At 41.7% G+C, this 19,828-nt stretch overlaps 1 protein-coding gene across 1 annotated transcript in view; it reads right to left on the reverse strand.

Moving 5' to 3' along the window:
- Positions 1-19,828, reverse strand: part of lpcat1 (lysophosphatidylcholine acyltransferase 1) — a 35,055-nt gene that overhangs the window by 6,016 nt on the left and 9,211 nt on the right. Inside the window, exons 2-10 of the mRNA XM_022211954.2 lie at positions 19,178-19,317; positions 17,001-17,215; positions 14,809-14,921; positions 14,531-14,591; positions 10,696-10,754; positions 8,497-8,531; positions 8,176-8,230; positions 7,872-7,954; positions 7,623-7,748 (exon numbers count right to left, since the gene is read on the reverse strand). Coding sequence (XP_022067646.2) covers positions 7,623-7,748; positions 7,872-7,954; positions 8,176-8,230; positions 8,497-8,531; positions 10,696-10,754; positions 14,531-14,591; positions 14,809-14,921; positions 17,001-17,215; positions 19,178-19,317 — 887 coding nt within the window. The remainder of the gene's footprint in view (positions 1-7,622; positions 7,749-7,871; positions 7,955-8,175; positions 8,231-8,496; positions 8,532-10,695; positions 10,755-14,530; positions 14,592-14,808; positions 14,922-17,000; positions 17,216-19,177; positions 19,318-19,828) is intronic.

The raw sequence follows: 19,828 nt of genomic DNA on the forward strand, positions 1-19,828 counted from the left end.
TGACAGAGTGAAGCAGAGGAAACAATAAAGAAATCACATCATGTATGAATGTGAGTTAGTCAAACTGGAAAACATATCTGTGACATATAGGCTTGTAGCATTCACTTTTGCTACCCTGTAAAATTCTACACAACTAACCACATGTTCAAATTCAAGGAAGTAAAGTGTCTCTTATCACTTTAGGATAAATCTGAATCCTCTCACCCAGCCTTACAATGGTCTGTCACTTTAACCTGGTAACTGGAATGGTCTCAGTTTTGTTGTGCTACTGCACAAAGTAGCTTTGCAATAGTAAGTATTAGTATTTACAGGGATTTACTCAATTGTTATACAGTTTGTATAGGTGCTGTACTTTCTATTGTACATTCAAATTAATAATACATGCAGTAATAATTATGATATATAACTAAAGTGATGCACTCTAACCTGGCCATTCTGCACTGTGAGCACTTTATGCTAGAAAGCAGTTAGACGCCAAGTATAGTAAAATGCTAAGTAAATGTTAGACGTGTTTTACTCACGTTGCTCTTTTACTTAAATCAACAGTGCAGAACATTTGTCTCCTTCCTCCAGCAGTCAAAGTAATTAGACAAGCACTGCCATAAAGTGCTCGTGATGCTTGTCCTTGTTGGTGTTTCTTTTCTAGACTGTAGTCCTTCCTCTAAGTATTGAGTGTCTTTTATATCTGGAGCAGTAGAAGCTTTTTGTGGATGCTTCCATTTTTTTCCCACCACACTCCTCGCTACACTTGCTCCCCTCTTCAGCTCTGGCAAATCTATCCTTTCTGACTTGTGTAAAACACGTCACTACCAGGCCCGGATTAAGGTGGGTCTGGGCCCCGGGGCAGGGAGTTTGAAAGTGCCCCCCTCCAACCCACTCTCCTCCCACCAGTCCCCCCTGCCCCGGCCCGAGCACAACCACCCAAGCCCCCCCTACAAAGGTCTCTTTCTGCTCTTCCTTCGAGCAAAATCATCAACCAACTCATCAAAGCTCAGCTGTTGCACAAACTGTGATTCAATGGCAAGAAGAGAGAGGGAGTTCAGACGATTTTGGCTCATTTTCATCCTGAGCTCATTTTTGATTCGAGCCATTCTGGAGAATGACCGTTCCCCTTCACAGTTCGTAATGGGCAGAGTCAAGAACAGTCGAAGTGCAATGTAAAGACTTGGAAAAGTGGACTGCAAACCCAAATTTACCACGGTCTTTAGCATTGTATTTGGGCATCTTTGTTCTTCAGGAATGAATGATTTGAATTGAATAAGATCATCTGCCAGGCTCATGGTCAGATCTGCTGGATATGCTGCAGCAAGTGCTTCAGCCCTTGAAGTGAGCTCACTGATGGACATATTATCAGGCATGAAAAGAACATGGAAAAGATTGGTCAAGTGTGTGTATGCAGTTAAGCGATGGTCAAGACAGGACACAAGCTTGTCAATTAGAACATTGAATGTTTCGATTCGAAACTTTTCTTTTCCACCAAATTCAACCTCTGGCTCTGCACTTTCATCATCCATATGCTTGCGCTTCTTTGTGCGCTGGAGATCATGCCTGTAGTGTTGAGAAACAGAAACACTAACTTTTATGGCTGATCTTTCAAAATGGGCAAAATTGTCTCTCTGTGCTGCCACAAAATCACGAAGAGAAATGAGAAGCTGTGTAGCTGTATGTATGTTAATGTTTGGTTTCTGCAACTGTAGGCTTGTGGCTTGGAACCGCTGTAGTATGGTATCCCAAAAGTAAGCCATGAGAGCTATCTCTAGGGTGTCCAGCTTGTCACAAAGTGCAGAGGCCTCACTTCTAGTGTCACGTTTCTCCTGCGTATCTTTGGAAATATTGCTCAATGACTCTCTCAATTTTGCATAATATTTCCACAGAGCATTTGTCGATTCAGCTCTTGCACTCCAGCGAGTGCCCGACAAGGACTTCAGGGTGAGCTTCACATCTGTATTTCTGAACACCCTTCCCCACCTGTGTGTTGAAGAGGCACAGAATGTGTAGAATGACTGCAGAAAGTCAAAGAAACGCCCAGCTTCTGGGCTACTGTCGACAGCATTGACTCCAACTAAATTTAATGAATGTGCAGCACAGGGGACATAACAAATCAACGGGTTGATGCGTTTCAGATGAGCTTGAACACCATTGTACTTGCCTGACATGTTACTTGCATTGTCGTATGACTGGCCACGGCAGTTACTTATGTCTAGGCCCAGGTTTTCCACCATTGCAACAACACACTCGGCCAAACTGCTCCCGCTATGACTCTCAATTGGCTCAAAAGCCAGAAACCGCTCAACAACGTCTCCCCCAGTTTCAACGAATCTGAAAATAAAAGTGAGTTGGTCCACATGGGCAAGATCTGGAGTGGAGTCAACTATAACAGAGAAGTATTTAGCGTCTTTTATCTCACTGATAATTGCCTCCTTTGTTCTTTCTCCCATTAAGTTGATGAATTCCTCACAGATTGTGGACGAGAGATAGGACACAGAGCCCTTGCCCTTGCCTCCAAACCTTTGGAGGTGATCTGCAAGAAAGGGGTCAAATTTGGCCAACAGTTCGATAATGCCCAAGAAATTGCCATTGTGAGCTGATCCCAACTGCTCGTCATTTCCCCTGAATGCAAGGCCCCTCTCTCCCAAAAACTGAATAACAGCAACAACTCTTCTCAAAACCTCCCGCCAGTATTGCCTTTCGGCATCTATTTGTTTCACAAGATCAGAGTCAATCCTTCCTGTGTCTTTGGAACGTCTGTTTAGTGCTAACATGCAAGCCCTATGCTCCTCACTCCTCTCATGCTCACCGATACGCTCAGAATGTTTCCAATCAGAAAACCCAGAGACAAATGCATTGCACTTACTTGAGAAGAGTTTGCAAGCAAAACAATAAATGTTACCAGAGGAAGGAGAATAAAGGAGCCACTGCCTTTTCACGGACTGGCCATTTGGTAGAGAGCATTTGATATGGGAGTTATTGAAAGTCCTAGTGCCACCCCCCATGGTCATATCTCTAATTGAGGCTGGGTACTTCTCACTCCGATTTTGAAAAGCAACTGCTCCTCGACTAACCAGAATCGACTTGGCCTTTTCAGTAATGACACTTGGCCACAAAGCAGGGTCATTCACGGTTTCACACCAGAAGTTTGAGGTCCTAGGGATACTGGTCTCAGTGTATTCATCCTGGTCTGACGGCGAGTCTGCTGTTGCAAGAGTACACGGGTCTAGAAGGGCTGTGGTATTTGAGCACAAAGCCGAAGAATCATGACTAGAGATGGTGTCTCCAGCTTCTGGTGTGATACTGAGCTCTGTGCAATCCTCCATACCTTTCTCAGGTGATGTCTGGTTTAGGTCTGGCCCTGAAACCTGAGCCTGAGAATTCAGGTCTATGCCTGACTGTGTGGGCTCCGGCACCATCAGATCAATGGTGGTCTCTGCACTACTGCAACTCGGACCACTGATGACATTATCAACATTGGAATCTTTTGGCTTATCAAAAAAGCCAGAAATCAAAGGCACAGTTTTTATGAAGTCGGCCTGTTTAGCCTCCCTGATTTTTTTGGCTTTTCGCTTTGAAGCGCCACTTTTTTGTTTGAAATCCATACTACTATTAATGACAAAAAGGCTAATGTAAAAGGCTTCCTGACCTAATGACGTGACAGAAAAATTCCATAGTTTCGACGTCAAACAGTCCCTGGATGGTGCAAAACAATAAGTCTAAATTACGTATTTTCCGAATGTGATATTGACGTAGAGATTTAACGATCAAATAGCATAGATGTCAACGCAATAATGACGTCCACAAAATTACCAAGGCAGACAATAGAATTTGAAATAAATGACGGTAAATTGACTGAGGCAGAACTGAAAATGAATTGATAATTAAAATATCTCAATCTTGAGCTTTTTGGCTGTCAAAAACGGCCAAAAGTTGCTATGTGAAACTTGAAGGCAGAGTGACGTAACGGTAATATGCAAGGTCGCTACGTAAATTCACTAGGCTAAATGAAATACAGCACAACACGCCTTAAAGTGAAGAAGGTGATTTAACGTTATTTAAACACAAAATGCACTATCCATGCTCACACATAAATGTGTGCAAGCCTTTAAAAAGGCTGTTGAGTATTAAACTATTATATGTAGAATGATCTACTATAATAGTATAGTATGCTCCAAATGCGCACAAGCCTTTAAAAAGGCTGTTGAATATGAAAAAAACAAGTGATAAGGCACAGGTTGAATGCAAAGCAAGTCGTCAAGCTGAACTGTCACGGTCAAGTTCTGAGTGAGGACTGAGGAGAAGGGGAGCCGGAAGCAGGAGACAGAGCCACAGTCTCCGCCCCTTCTGTCAGTCCACTCAGTGAGGCCAATACAGCGGCGTCCGTAATCCGTACGTAGTTACGTACGTAATGTCGCATTTCTCGTTAACGCGATATCTCATGAATCGTCCGCCCTATCGTCTTCAAACTTGACCACTGCATTTATGGAGGCAGCGCACAGACACCAGTCGATTTTGGTGACCTTGACCCAATTTTCAAGGTCGTTACGTAACTTTGACTGGTTTTCATTGGGATATGTGGTTCAATAATATGTTATATGAGATAACGGCAGGGGACATTAGATGCCTTACGTTAGTGTCAAACACTTGCTTTCTAAAAAAATCGATATTAGGTTTTTTTTATCCCACCGGTGGGCTATGTAGACTGGGGGTCTTTCGCCATTCCGAAATACCGGCATTCCGACATGATCAAGCATCACTGGGGACTCTTCTGAAACTGTGAAAGAAGCCACCATTCTGAAAAGTTTAGGATTACAGGGCTCAAATTAAGTGTTAAGATTAGGATTAGGATGTTGTTCGGGTTAGGTTGTAGGTTAGGGTTGCTGCGCTGCTCTCGCATGCGTGGACTGTCTCTTTCCGCGTAAAATGAGATTTTGAAATGGAGGTATTTCGGAATAGACTTATTCCGGAAAGGCTGCATGTCGGAATGGTGGTGTTTCAGAGTGGCGGACTGTAACCATGTTGACTAACGTTACATACGGACAGACAGACAGAGGTGTTCTCTTCTGTCTGTCCGTCCGTACGTTGTCCGTCCGTAATAATTTCGTTTCCGGGGCAGAACTCGAAAACCGTTTTTGATATCCATCTGAAACTTGGTATGTGCTTTAACCCACTACTGAAATGGTGCCTTTTGATATTTTCAGAATTCTGTAAATTTAATTTGTTCAGCTTCCATGGCTTAGGTCATCTTCTGATGACTCTTGTTTAATATACCCAGCCCAGGGGCCATTTGATTGTCGTATTTCATGGTTGCCGTACCGCATATCTCGTGGCCTAGAAGCCAGAAGCCCTTTGGTCGCCGTTTCACGTAGCCCAGCTGGGGCCCTTTGATTGCCGTGGCCTAGGGGCCCTCTAGTCACTGTATCGTATGACCCAGAAGCCCTTTGGTCGCCATTTCCCATGGCCCAGGGGCCCTTTGATTGCCGTGGCCTAGGGGCCCTCTAGTCACTGTATCGTATGAACCAGAAGCCCTTTGGTCGCCATTTCCCGTAGCCCAGGGGCCCTTTGATTGCCGTGGCCTAGGGGCCCTCTAGTCACTGTATCGTATGACCCAGAAGCCCTTTGGTCGCCATTTCCCATGGCCCAGGGGCCCTTTGATTGCCGTGGCCTAGGGGCCCTCTAGTCACTGTATCGTATGAACCAGAAGCCCTTTGGTCGCCATTTCCCGTAGCCCAGGGGCCCTTTGATTGCCGTGGCCTAGGGGCCCTCTAGTCACTGTATCGTATGACCCAGAAGCCCTTTGGTCGCCATTTCCCATGGCCCAGGGGCCCTTTGATTGCCGTGGCCTAGGGGCCCTCTAGTCACTGTATCGTATGAACCAGAAGCCCTTTGGTCGCCATTTCCCGTAGCCCAGGGGCCCTTTGATTGCCGTGGCCTAGGGGCCCTCTAGTCACTGTATCGTATGAACCAGAAGCCCTTTGGTCGCCATTTCCCATGGCCCAGGGGCCCTTTGATTGCCGTGGCCTAGGGGCCCTCTAGTCACTGTATCGTATGACCCAGAAGCCCTCGCAATCGGCATCGCAATCGGCATCGTAATCGCAATTGGCGTCTGCATTATTGTTGGGCCCCCTGGGGCCATGGGCCCCGGGGCGCCCGCCCCACTCGCCCGGTCGGTAATACGGCCTTGGTCACTACTGATGCACCAGTCTGAGAATCAAGTCTCGGATACCGTTTTTAAAATTCCATTATATTGTGAAATACAGAAAGATTTACCTGGCATCGATGGGCTTAATCAGCACTGTGTGTGTGAACTTGCTTAGTTTGAATGTGATGTTCACATACATGTATACGTCGCCCTCTCCAGTGTGAAATACTCTGATCTAATATCTGCGGCAAATGAAGCCAAGCACTTAATATAAGTAAATTAAAATTTGTGTGTGTAGTTTTGTTTTTTTTCAACATTTCAACCTTATTTATTCGCGACAATAAAGCACAAAATCTGAATAAAACAATCAACACAGGGAGCTTATTTTTAGGCAGATGGGGAAATAAAAAAATCAATGTTTTGCATAAAATGTAAAAATTAAAAAAGAAAATAAATATAAAGCAGTGACAGCTTGTAATGCAGTTTTTCATTGCATTCATACAGATGATGAATGGATACAGAACCCCAACTCAATAAGTCAGAGATGTTGTAAAGGAGAGACTTGCCACTTAAAGAATCCTGACAAGAAATTTAGAGAGAATTCCGTACCGCCGAGGATGGCAGTTGTACAACATATGTCCCACATCTTATCTCAAAAAGGTCATCTGCTTTGTAACAGCTGAACCTGAAAGCATTCAGCCAATTATGTTGTTACACTAATACAAGCATGGTGCTGTGCATTCATGCACACGTACCGTAGAACAACCTATGAATAAAAATGTTTGGTAAAGTTTGTTTTGGGACAAAGTCGCCAAACATTATAAGCTGGTTTTAGCAGATTTGAGGACTCTACACATGCAGTGGTGACGTCCTGATGACCAATGGTACTGCGGCTGTGGCTCTCCACTCATTCATTTCAATAGAAACCTGGTTTTTAGTCCAAAATAAGCATCAGCGAATGTTTCCGAGACAGCTTCTAAGGCGGTGAGACTGGCCTGTTGGGCTTGTGCTCAGCATATGATCATTTCTACGACACTATGATAGCGTCCACTATACATTTTGGGCTAATACAAAATATTTTATTGAAATGTATGCTCGCATCATGTATGTACTTTGAAAAGAAGTCAATTTATCATTCCTCTTAGTGCTCATGAGAAAAGAAAAAAACGTGCAGACAGCCGACTTTATAAAAATTCTAAAAAACAAACTACTCCTTTTCAACACTTACATCTTTGCCAGTTAACCAAAACCATGTGACATGCTTACAAATACAATGAAATACAAACACATGTATTAATGTTTTAGTTTGTCCCCTGGTATCTAACCTGAAGACTAATATCTGTGTAGTTTAAAAAAAAAAAAAACTTTCAGTCTTGAGGACCTCTCTGTGTGTGTTTCTGCTGTGCCACCAATAGGTGTCAGTGTTTATACACCTCCATTCCCCCTCGCCACCCAGTTCAACCAGTCAATCCAGTCTCCCTCCACTCACCCTAAGCTGCGCATCAGCTGGTTGAACTCCAGCAAGCAGCTGTAGTCATAAATACGCAGCGGGCCCTGTGACAGGCTGATGTCACGGTCATCAAAGGACATGTCTGTCAGTGGCAGCTCCAATGCTCTATAGGAACAGAGGCAACAATTTCTGAGGACCTAAATTTACATCTGTGAGTTAAAGGCACCCAAAGCAAGCGTGATCCGATTAGAGCCACTTGTGCAAATATGCAAACACATGCACACTTACTTGGCCATGAGCTTCCTGACATTATTGGCAAACAGGGCAGGGTTGTTCTTCTCCTCCTCTGATGGAGTGTAAATAGGTAAGTACTAGGGAGGGACAGAAAAAGAGAATGTCATCTCAGTGCTGTTGTCCTGCCATGAAACTGTGTCTGATCCACAACACAATAAAGACAGAATTCTACATGTCATATTCATTACACTGGATGATTGCCCCATTTTTGTTGCTTTGTTTTTCACAACTTGGAAAAAAGATTGAAGAAAACTCTAAATATCTCATTTACAAACTTATAGATTCCTAAATGACTCACCTCAATCTCCATAGAATTATGAGGTTGGCACAAAGTCAGCCATAAGATCTTAAAGCTGGAAAACAACACAGTTTGCTGAGTGTGAACATGACAAAATGGAAACAGAAAGAGAAAAATAATATGATGAATTCAAACAAGACTGAACAGATGGTCCTGGAGATACTGTAGGTTCCCCTAAAGCACTTTACTACGTTCCTTTCTAATGGAAAACAGGTCACTGGTGTTTAAACCACATACTTAGCAGAGGGCCGAGGAAGCTGTGTGCGTGTGTGTGTTGTGTATGGAAGAGTGTAGGCGTGTGTGTGAGAGAAAGACACTCACGCTCCAGGACCTTGCCACGTCCATGTAACAGTATCCTGTGGAAAGGACGAGGAAAGAGGAAATCACTTTGAAAAAGCAAAGAAACACCAGCCCATTTTACAAAACTCTACTAACTCCTTGAAACTGCTGTTTATTTTTCTCAGTTGTGTGTTTCTAAAGAGCAAATCCCTTTAATAGATTACTCCTTACTGCTGATTAATGCGCGAATGCTGAGATGTGTACTGATTATGCTGAAATACATAAACCAGCGTTCCAGACAACATTTTCATATTTCTAATTTTATATTTCTGTGAATGACATTGCATTTTCCCATCCAATCAAAATGTGTTTCACTTACAGGTACTTTGTTTCAATGTCTGACCTTTTCCATACAATAAATGTCCATTTCATTAGCTAAAAGAAGTTTCTCTGTGAACACCTTACGTCTACATTTAATATTTGTTTGACCATGATTTGGTGATTTCTGAACCAATTCAATCAGCGTCTAACATGCAATGTAATACACTGTAATGTCTTTACAGTAGAAGGCATGAAACAAAGATTAATGATAAGTTTTTACATCAGTTTGCACTTAGAATTGCATCATTGTCCCAAGATAATGAAACATTCAGTATGTTTAAAGAAAAACTTGTAGAAAGGCTACCACTGCATTAGTAAGGAATTTATAAAAAGCCTTTCACTTCTTCAGAAGGCGTTGTGTGGAGTCCATTAAATGTCCTCAAATCATGTCATCTGGGTCAATGTCAGGTCAAAGATGATAAATTTGAAAATGGAGAAAAAAAACTTGTAGGGTTGCATTTACAATTTCACTACGGATCTGCAGAAACTGCAACTTGTGGAAGTCTGCAAAGACCTCCGTCAACAGAACAAAGGATGATTCAGCCTTCATGTCGAGGATAATTACTGATGAGAAGGGGGTCTATGGCCACAAAGCAGAGACTAAACAATAGAAGAGTCTCCCAGATGAAAGATGACGCATCATCACAGGAGCACCAATGGCATAGTCATTGTTTTCTTTGACATTCACTGAGTTGTGCAGTTATTTTGTTTCCCATCGTCAAGCTGTCAACACAGAGTTTATGCGTCTAAAGGCAAAAAAAAACTGACACAAGTAGCCTGAGCTGGGATGCAATGGCAACTGGATGCTCCCAAAACGACAATGTGCCTGCTCCCATCATGTTGAAAATACATATGTATCTTGGAAACAGCAACACAATTGTTACTCCCTCACCTGGTCTTTTTGCCAGACTCAACTGCCTGTGACTTTTTTTCCCAAAAAAGAAATTCAAGTACAGGGACTGCTGTTCTGACACAGTTGAGGAGATCCATCAGCATTGCAGAGGGTGGACTTTATGTCAAAGTTAAATCAGAAACAGATTCGCTTTTAATAGGTATTGTCTCTGAATTTTTTCATAATACCTTATTCGGTTATGCGTTCCTCTGAATTAATAGTGGTAAAACTGCACATTAAATTGAGATAACATTGCATTTACAACAGGCCTGTGATTTTCTTAGCTTCTTTCATGAGCATTGGTGTTGTTCACCCAGGACAACCAAATGTGCTTTGATTTGTCTGAGTGTTTGTTTCCATTTCCAGTTAAAGAAGGTCACCACAGCTAAATGAACAGATGGAAAGAGGCGGAATGGAAAAAAACCTGCTGTTGCAGAAATAAGGAGTCTGGATGGGAAAACACAAACCAAGGGCAAGTGACCCTGTTAGTGCAGTTCATTTATACTTTCCTTGCTACACTGAGCTGCCTTGTAGTGCCACGTCGTCACTAAAGCAGGCAAAGTGATCTAAACAGGAGAATCTGTGACAAAAGCTTTCTAGGGAAACTGACAAGAAAAACGAGGTAATAAGAAGTGCATAATTCATGAGAGAGTGAGAAGAGGTGCCGAGAGAGAGACATGACACCTGTGTGTTTATGTGTGTGTGTGCATGACGAGTGTGAGAGAAGATGGAGGGGATGAAATATCATCCCACTAGAACATGAAGTCATTCAACACAAGAGAAACGCACACTAATGCAAAGAAAAGAAACCATTACATCACGAGCGTGTCAGTATGTATGGGTGTGTGTACAAAGTCTACATTTAGGTGGAGTCCAGCTAAACTTGAGTTTGCAGGTATGGAGCAGGCATCAAAAAGGATAAAAAGAAAGTGGAACTGGAAGGGAAAGGCAGAATGCAGGGTATTTACCAGTTTGTTTGGGTAGCGAAGTATCACTGGCTGCACTGGGAGTCCTGGGATGAAAGCACCTGAGAAAGACAAGAGAAGAGGGAGGTAGTGAGAGAATAATAGTAGAGGATAAAGTATAAGGAACAGTATTTCCACTAATCCTGTGGACAAATAAAGTCAATCAAACTATGAAATGTCTTGTATTTGATAAATGTTTTATATCAGTTCCATAATACATACATACTTAGCAAAAACTACATTATAATACATCACTGTACATTCTTCCAGCAGATCTTGACTGATTTGAACACAGCAGAGTGTACCGGTTGAGATGAACCTCACAACCTTAGAATAACCTCCAGCACTGGCAAACATCCTTTCTATTGAGACTCTGCAATGTCATGTTGATGACAGGTTAGCTCATAAAAGCTAGAGATAGTATTTATCTCAGGACAAAGACCTATTCAAGCTATTGTGTAACCTTCAAATAGATTAGAATGGGGAAATAATATTACACATGAGAATAAGACTTACACCTTAAGTTTTCTGTTAATATTGCTAATGTGTAAGCCGCTTATTTACACATTCAGAGACACATTCGCCATTGGCATTCCATTAGCATTGATTTGGAGTCATGATTGGACACATCTGATAAGGTCAGAGCACAATTTGTGGGGAAAACTTGTTGCTTTTTGGGAGCAACATGCTCCAGTATGCTAACCGGCTAGTTACTAACTGGATTAGTTAGTTGAAACGGGGTTGACAAGTGGACTGAACCAAAACAGTAAACTTGCGAATCAAGTTGAAAGACATCTGAACACTCCATAGGGCTGAGGTACAGTGTAGAAATGGAAATTAAATCGATGAGGTTTTGCTACAAAGAATAATTATTTTGAACCATGGAGACCCCATCCCCGAACCCACGGGACCCAAAGGTTCTGCTGCTGCGAACACCCAATGCCAGACACCTCTGGAAGTCCTGCGTCCATGGACCAGCAGGCCAAAGCTGTTTTGGCAGCACATGGAGAACTAGGCAGGCTATTTAAATGTTGTGGCTGATAAATGTCAAACTATTAGATAGTGAAGCTTTACCTGATGTAGGACTTTGAGCTTTGAGATAAAAAATATTCTTAGACGCATCTTTCTTCAGTGTTTCCCAAAAACAAAATATACAGTACAATACCTGACTATACAAACAACTGCAACAATAAGAAGAGAAAACCTGGAACCAGCAGGCTGCTTTGAAAAAATACAGCTTGAATGCTTGTAAATATGTATATAATTAACAGGTCCTTAAGGCAGGCCGAGGCTGGTTTCAATAACACTTTAACATGACACTTATGAAGGTGGTGGTTTGAGAAGTTCCCACACCAGAGGCGACCTTAATGAATCAAACTCTTATGATGAAAAAAGAACTAAGATAGTAACTCTGAGCAGCTGCAATCAACATAGAACCTCCATCAATAAACAGATGACTAATTGACCTTTGAATGAAGTTAGATTGTTCAAGCTTCTAATGACACTACGAGAGAACATGAAGCAGCACAAAAATGATAAAAGCGATGACTACCTACTCCCTTTGAATAATAATGACTATAATAAGAGGACAGACAGGGAGAAAAGGGTGAAGATGAAAGAGACAGCCATATTAAAAGACAGTTTGAAATGAGAAAAGAACTGGAGGTATCTCAGAGTGTGTTCATGCACTGGTGGCAAAAGCACATTAACACAGGCACACACAGTTCCTCTGTTGTGCTGGGAGCCAGTGATGAGATGTAACTAGAGGAGACACATCCAGAGAGGAGTGGTAACACACAGCAGACAGATCAAACTGGACAAGCGCGTGCACACACACACACAACCAAAGCAGGACAGAGTGTGACCAACAGGGCTTACTGGGAATGACAGAATTACAGACTGGAAGAAAGGGGATTAAACATAGCAGGCAGCGAACAATGGCTGACAACGTAGCACACACACACACACACGGGATGTGAGCAGAAAAACAAGCCCTCAAAGGGATGGGTGCAACGGTTTTGTGCCCAGTTTCTGTGTCCTGAAGCAAGACACTGCACCTCCAAAGCTGCTGGGCCAATAAAAAATAATTTGTTCTGACATCTACACCTGGAGTTGGCAGCTATGCAGTCAACTCCATGTATAAATAATCATTTACAAGTTCAGGCACACTAAATGAAAGGGATACTGAACTAAGTGATCACACTGAGCCTCTTTATTAACAGACACACCCACCCATACAAAGAACCGTGATGAATTACTGAGCAACTCAGTTCTAAGCTTTGGTTTGCACAGTTATTGCATCAGAAAACGTGAAGGACAGCGGAGAGAGAGCAGAAATCTGATGTTATCACATCATCAACTGCACTCATAGAACTAAAAAGATCTTGGCTTGGATGTACCCTCCTACATACTGTATGTTTATTCAGTACTACAGTTTATACACAGGGATTACTTTGATTTATTCTGCTACTTGCCTCTGCTACATTACTAATAAAATATTACGAATGGAAAATATTACGATTGTCAGGCTGCTGTGTTCTTTTGTGTTGTTGTTATGGCTGTGTTTAGATGAGCCTGTTAGTGTGTCAGTGCGAGGCTGTGTATGTCATTATTTTGGCAACCTTATAAAGGGGGTGACGAGTTGAAAAGTTTGTGAATCCCAACATTCAAAACCCTGATTCTGAAAGCAGCCTATGAAAATAGGAATGACAGCATCATCAGTGACTTTAACGGTGTTCATGTTTATTCAGAAAATTAAATGTTGCTTGTTTAAAATCTGAAAAGCATGTAAAAGATGGATTCAGAGACCATGATGTTCCAAAAGCCTTGACTTTGAAATTTGGCTTTTGCCATCTTGCTCCTTTAAAACCAGATGCAAAGATCTGGCTTAGAAGTCGAGGACACCACATACACCAGTATGATAGTGATCTGTCAAATACAACATAGTTCCACCCTAAAACATAGCTTACTTTCTTTCTTGTTATATTGTAAATGGGAATAAAATTTTAAAAAATTGAACAACATGTTGTATTAAAGGAGACATGAAACCAGGGACTGAGATCATAAACCTATTAGGAAGATGTTTCCTTAAGTAATAAATCACAGGGTAATAGTCTTGTTTTTTCATAGACTTCTATACAGTCACTGATTTTTCAAACCAGAGAAGTCGCCCCCTGTTGGCCCCCTGAAAGAATGTAGGCTAGGTTTTGCATCTTTTACATACAGTCTAAATCACTTCATTTGCATTCCATTTACAGAGCAAGTGCTGTAAATGGGCAGAAAGCTAGAGAACCATGAGGAGATATTCACCATTTAATTTGGCAAAAAGGATATTGGATTACAATCTCTCTATAAGTGATATCTCTAAGTGTTGGGACAGTTAAATTATTTCTACACATTTGTCAGTTGAGATTCTGTGTGTCTCCTTGCTGTCTTTCCTAAATGAAACCTGAGGGATCAGGGATGTCCTATATTTGGTAAATGCAGTGCCTCTGTCCTTGTGTCTCTTCTGTGAAATGTCACTAATTTTCCAGGAATTTGGTCATAAACCAAAGCATTTCAAAAAAATTTCATTTTGACCTGATGCTGGTAAAATAATATTAATGGATAGCCAAAGGGTTGTAGGTATCATCTGTGATCCACAAATATTTAAGGGCTATCATTGTTAAGTGCCTATAAAAATAAGGAGAGAAAAGCAAACAAAAGAAAATGTATGTTTTCAATAAAATTTGTCTGCACCAGAGCTATTCCGAATTGCTAAGAGCAAACACACCACACCAGACTACTTTCCATCGGGTTTTCTGATCCAGCTAAAGCAGGAGGAGGACAGAGCACATACCAGCCTTGAATAAGATGAGACCAGACCTGTTGGTGCATGTCCCCTCTGAGAATATCATGATCTGGAACAGACAAATACACATTAAGGCACACACAAAAACACACAAACAAATGCGTTTGACTTCCAGGCCCTGTTTTAGCCTGGCCTTCACCCGAGTGTGTCACTCACTGTACCAGTGCTATCACCTTTCAAAGGTAATGTGATGCGAGGTGAGGCTGCTTCTGTGTGTGTGCGCGTGTGTGTGTCTGTGTCTTCATGTGCACACTCAAATACTTTACCTGAGGCCACTTCCCTCCAGAATGAGCTCTCCGCTTGATCTCCTCTACAGTTTTTCTCCTTGAGTGTTGGTCTGACCGAAACACAAACACCGGCCTGATGTATCTGATCAAAGCTGTGAGGGCGATAATAAAGAGACAGATTTTGGACGTAGGCCAAAACCAGAGAGACAAAAAAAGAAATGTGAATTTTCAACAAGAAAAATTAATGAAAGTTATTATTGCTCTTGTGCACATTAAGGTCTTAAAAACTTAATTAAGGTCTTAAGGCTTTCATCAGGGTAATTATGAATGTTCAGGTGCTGTCAGACTTCTTTTTTCTTTTTAAATGGATGTAACCAGATCTCAAATCAATGAATTTAAACTCAGTTTGTTTGAACATACATATTTAATATATACACACGTGGACAAAATTGTTGGTACCCCTCAGTTAAAGAAGGAAAAACCCACAATTCTCACTGAAATCACTTGAAACTCACAAAAGTAACAATAAATAAAAATTTATTGAAAATTAAATAATCAAAAACAGCCATTACTTTTGAATTGTTGATTAACATAATTATTTAAAAAAACAAACTAATGAAACAGGCCTGGACAAAAATGATGGTACCTCTATAAAAGATTGAAAACTATTTGACCAGAGTGACATGATTAACTCAGGTGTGTCATTTAATTGACATCACAGGTGTTTCCAAACTCATAATCAGTCAGTCTGCCTATTTAAAGGGAGACAAGTAGTCACCCTGCTGTTTGGTGAAAAGGTGTGTACCACACTGAACATGGACAACAGAAAGCGAAGGAGAGAATTGTCCCAGGACATCTGAAAAAAAATTATAGACAAACATCTTAAAGGTAAAGGCTATAAGACCATCTCTAAACAGCTTGAAGTTCCTGTGACAACAGTGGCTCATATTATTCAGAAGTTCAAGACCCACGGGACAGTAGCCAACCTCCCTGGACGTGGCCGCAAGAGGAAAATTGATGACAAATTGAAGAGACGGATCGTTGGAATTGTATCCAAAGAGCCCAGAGCAACCTCCAAAGAAATTAAAGGTGAACTCCAAGGCCAAGGTACATCAGTGTCAGATCGCACCATTCGTCGTTGTTTGAGCCAAAGTGGACTTCATGGGAGACGACCAAGGAGGACACCACTGCTGAAAAAAACTCATAAAAAAGCGAGACTGGAATTTGCAAAAATGCATGTTGACAAGCCACAAAGCTTCTGGGAGAATGTCCTTTGGACAGATGAGACCAAACTGGAGCTTTTTGGTAAGGCACATCAACTCTATGTTCATAGACTCAAAAACCAAGCATACGAAGAAAAGAACACTGTCCCTACGGTGAAACATGGAGGAGGCTCAGTAATGTTTTGGGGCTGCTTTGCTGCATCTGGCACAGGGTGTCTTGAAAGTGTGCAAGGTACGATGAAATCTGAAGACTATCAAGGCATTCTGGAGAGAAATGTGCTGCCTAGTGTCAGAAAGCTTGGTCTCAGTCGCAGGTCATGGGTCTTCCAACAGGACAACGATCCAAAACACACAGCCAAAAACACCCAAGAATGGCTGAGAGAAAAGCATTGGACTATTCTAAAGTGGCCTTCTATGAGCCCAGATCTGAATCCCATTGAACATATGTGGAAGGAGCTGAAACATGCCATTTGGAGAAGACACCCATCAAACCTGAGACAACTGGAGCTGTTTGCTCATGAGGAGTGGGCCAAAATACCTGTTGACAGCTGCAGAACGCTCATTGACAAATACAGAAATCGTTTAATTGCAGTGATTGCCTCAAAAGGTTGTGCAACAAAATATTAAGTTATGGGTACCATCATTTTTGTCCTGCCCTATTTCATTAGTTTGTTTTTTTAAATAATTATGTTAATCAACAATTCAAAAGTGATGGCTGATTTTGATTATTTAATTTTCAATAAATTTTTATTTATTGTTACTTTTGTGAGTTTCAAGTGATTTCAGTGAGAATTGTGGGTTTTTCCTTCTTTAACTGAGGGGTACCAACAATTTTGTCCACGTGTGTAGCAGTAAGAAATTCAGTATAAAAAATAGAAATGATGTAGATCTAACAAAGGTTTAGCTGACAAAAACCTAACTTATATGCAACGCTTTACATTGTGCATATGCTGTATGTTATTACGGCAGTTTTTGGGGTTTTGTTTTTGGTAAATGTGTCTCACTCACTTCCCCAGACTGGAATGCTCGCGCTCTCCAGTTTGGCGACTATGGAGCACATGGTCATGGTTACTGGGATGGCATCAAAGTAAGTAGAATGTGGTGCCGCAGTGAGGATGGGAGCTTCAGAGGGTGCCGCTCGTTCCCCTTTCACCTTGATCCAATGGAAACCTCCACAAAACCACATGGCTCGCATGATCACTCGTAGACACAGGTCCACAAGCCTGGTAAAGAACACACACACACTATTGCAAATGTCTGTACAATCCCCATGTCCTGGGTTTTAAAATGCTAAGATGGTGACGGCCTGTTCATTTTTAGCAAAATTCACAACTCAGCTTTATACGCCCCTCGGTGCTTATTTCTGTGTACTTTAAAGTGAAAGTTCAAGATTACAGTCACGAATCTTAGTACTCTAAATGTGACGGACAGACACTTTTGTAATCCCAAGAGAAATTCAAGACTGCTAACCGAGTTGACTGATTCTGATTAGCTGAGTCTGCACATTTTTACTTCAGATCGGTTCATATTGACACCATGAGAGGAGGTCATGAGAGCTTGAATCAGTGATCAGGGATCAGTTATAGAAGTCTGCTCGAAGTCCAAAGTCAGAATGCAAAAAGCGTCACATTTGAAACACAAATGGTCTGTATTTATATAGCGCCTTACTATACCTGCAAGGTACCCAAAGCGCTTTACATGATACGTCACATTCACACATTCACACACTGATGGCAGAAGCTGCCATGCAAGGCGCTAACCACGACCCACCAGGAGCAATTAGGGGTTAGGTGTCTTGCTCAGGGACACCTCGACATGAGCACAACTGGCACAACCGGCAACCCTTCGGTTGCAAGACGGCCACTCTACCCACTGAGCTATGCCGCCCTCTCAACATGGAGAAAAGAGCTCAGACTTATCCAAGCAGCTCAAGAACAGACATCCAGATCTGTGCAGATATTCAAGCTGAGACAGTCTCAGTTGTTACTTTATATTAACAGAATGTCATCACAATGTTAACATTCACAAATGTAACAGCTTCTGAAATGCGACAGCTGCATCTGCTGTAGCAACGTTAGACGGATGTTCACAAACACTAATGTGAGCCTGTTTAGACTAATGTAGCAAAAGCTCATAATGAGAGCTGGGTGCTGCTGATAATGTTAGTTGGTCACCATTACTGTTCAGTCTGTCAATATAAAGCAGTGTGTGCATGTGTGTGCATGTTAACATGCTGTGTGCAGCTGCCTCTGTGGTCTTTCTACAACATCTGCATGAGCAGGACGTTGAGCAGGAGAGACAAACACACACACACAGCGAACTATAACCAATACCTTTTAGAAGCTCAGTACTGTTTTCAAATATTTGAAGGCCATATTCCACAGGTTCTTGTAATGTCAATAACTTCTTATGTATTTAGCACTGTGACAGACTGGCAACCTGTCCCAGTGTTCCATGCCCTCCACACCCTGCGACCCTAATGAGGATTGAGCGGTGTATAGATAATGGATGGATGGATGGATGGATAGATGTATGGATGGATGTACACAGACTGCATCTACACTACCGTTCAAGATTTGGGGTCACTTAGAAATGTCCTCATTTTTGAAAGAAAAACATTTTTTTTCAATGATGAAAACATTCAATTAATCTGAATTACAGTCTAGACATTGACAATGTGGTACATGACTAATCTAGCTGGAAACGGCTGATTTGTAATGGAATATCTACATAGGGGTACAGAGGAACATTTCCAGCAACCATCACTCCTGTGTTCTAACGCTACATTGCGTTAGCTAATGGTGTTGAAAGGCTAACTGATGATTAGAAAACCCTTGTGCAATTATGCTAGCACATGAATAAAAGTGTGAGTTTTCATGGAAAACATGAAATTGCCTGGGTGACCCTAAACTTTTGAACAGTAGTGCATGTATATTTATTAGCCTGTTTATTATCCGAATTCCTTTTTCTATCACATTTCAGCTGTGGTGACATCTCCACTGGCTAAAATTATATCAGCAGACTTAGAAATCATTTTCAACAGACCCCAGTAAACCATGAGCAGACCAGACTGTTTAACATACTGCTCTGTACAAAATAGTAAAATTTTCACTTATTTCTGTGCAATCCTATATCTTAGTTGCACATACATTTTCCATCGCACACACAAACATTCGCCAACACACCTCCTCCACCATGACTGTGGCTCGATGACAAACTCAGAGCGGCCCAGGGAGGCTGCGAAGGCGAAGGGCCACGCCAGCAGCATGAAGAAAGAGACAAGCAGCAGCCGCACTGGAAAAACTGTAACCGACATCAGCGCTACCTGTAGAGAAAGAAAACACACAGAGAGATATGTACAGTTTACATTGTTAGAATACCACTGCATTTGCACAACCTATTACTCACTGTAATATTCCTGTGGCTTTTTAGCCAACTGTCAAACAATAATTATTCAAAGTCTTAACATACTCTCCATTCTTCAACATTATTCAAACAGTGCGTAAACGACAAGATGCTTGTGTGGGAGCTCACTTATTTGTGGTATGAAATGACAGAAGCAGCATTTTAAAAGCACTTGATTTAGCTATTTGCTTATTATTATTCTGATCAGTTCTAATATTTGTGGTAAAGAGGAGTCTTTTTGGATCTGATCCAAAAAATGCAATTAAGTATTTTGCTGACCACAAAAGAGAGAACTGAATACTAACAATTCTGAATGCAGACTGAGAAGGACAATGTGTTGTTCTTCTCTTCTGTTTTAAGGCAGCTGGGATCAAGAAAGTGTGCTTTATTTCTGCAGTTTATGATGTTGTCACGTCACCAGTCAATAGTGA

This window comes from Acanthochromis polyacanthus, chromosome 11, assembly GCF_021347895.1.
Source record: "Acanthochromis polyacanthus isolate Apoly-LR-REF ecotype Palm Island chromosome 11, KAUST_Apoly_ChrSc, whole genome shotgun sequence".
In the NCBI taxonomy this organism is placed as follows: domain Eukaryota; kingdom Metazoa; phylum Chordata; class Actinopteri; family Pomacentridae; genus Acanthochromis; species Acanthochromis polyacanthus.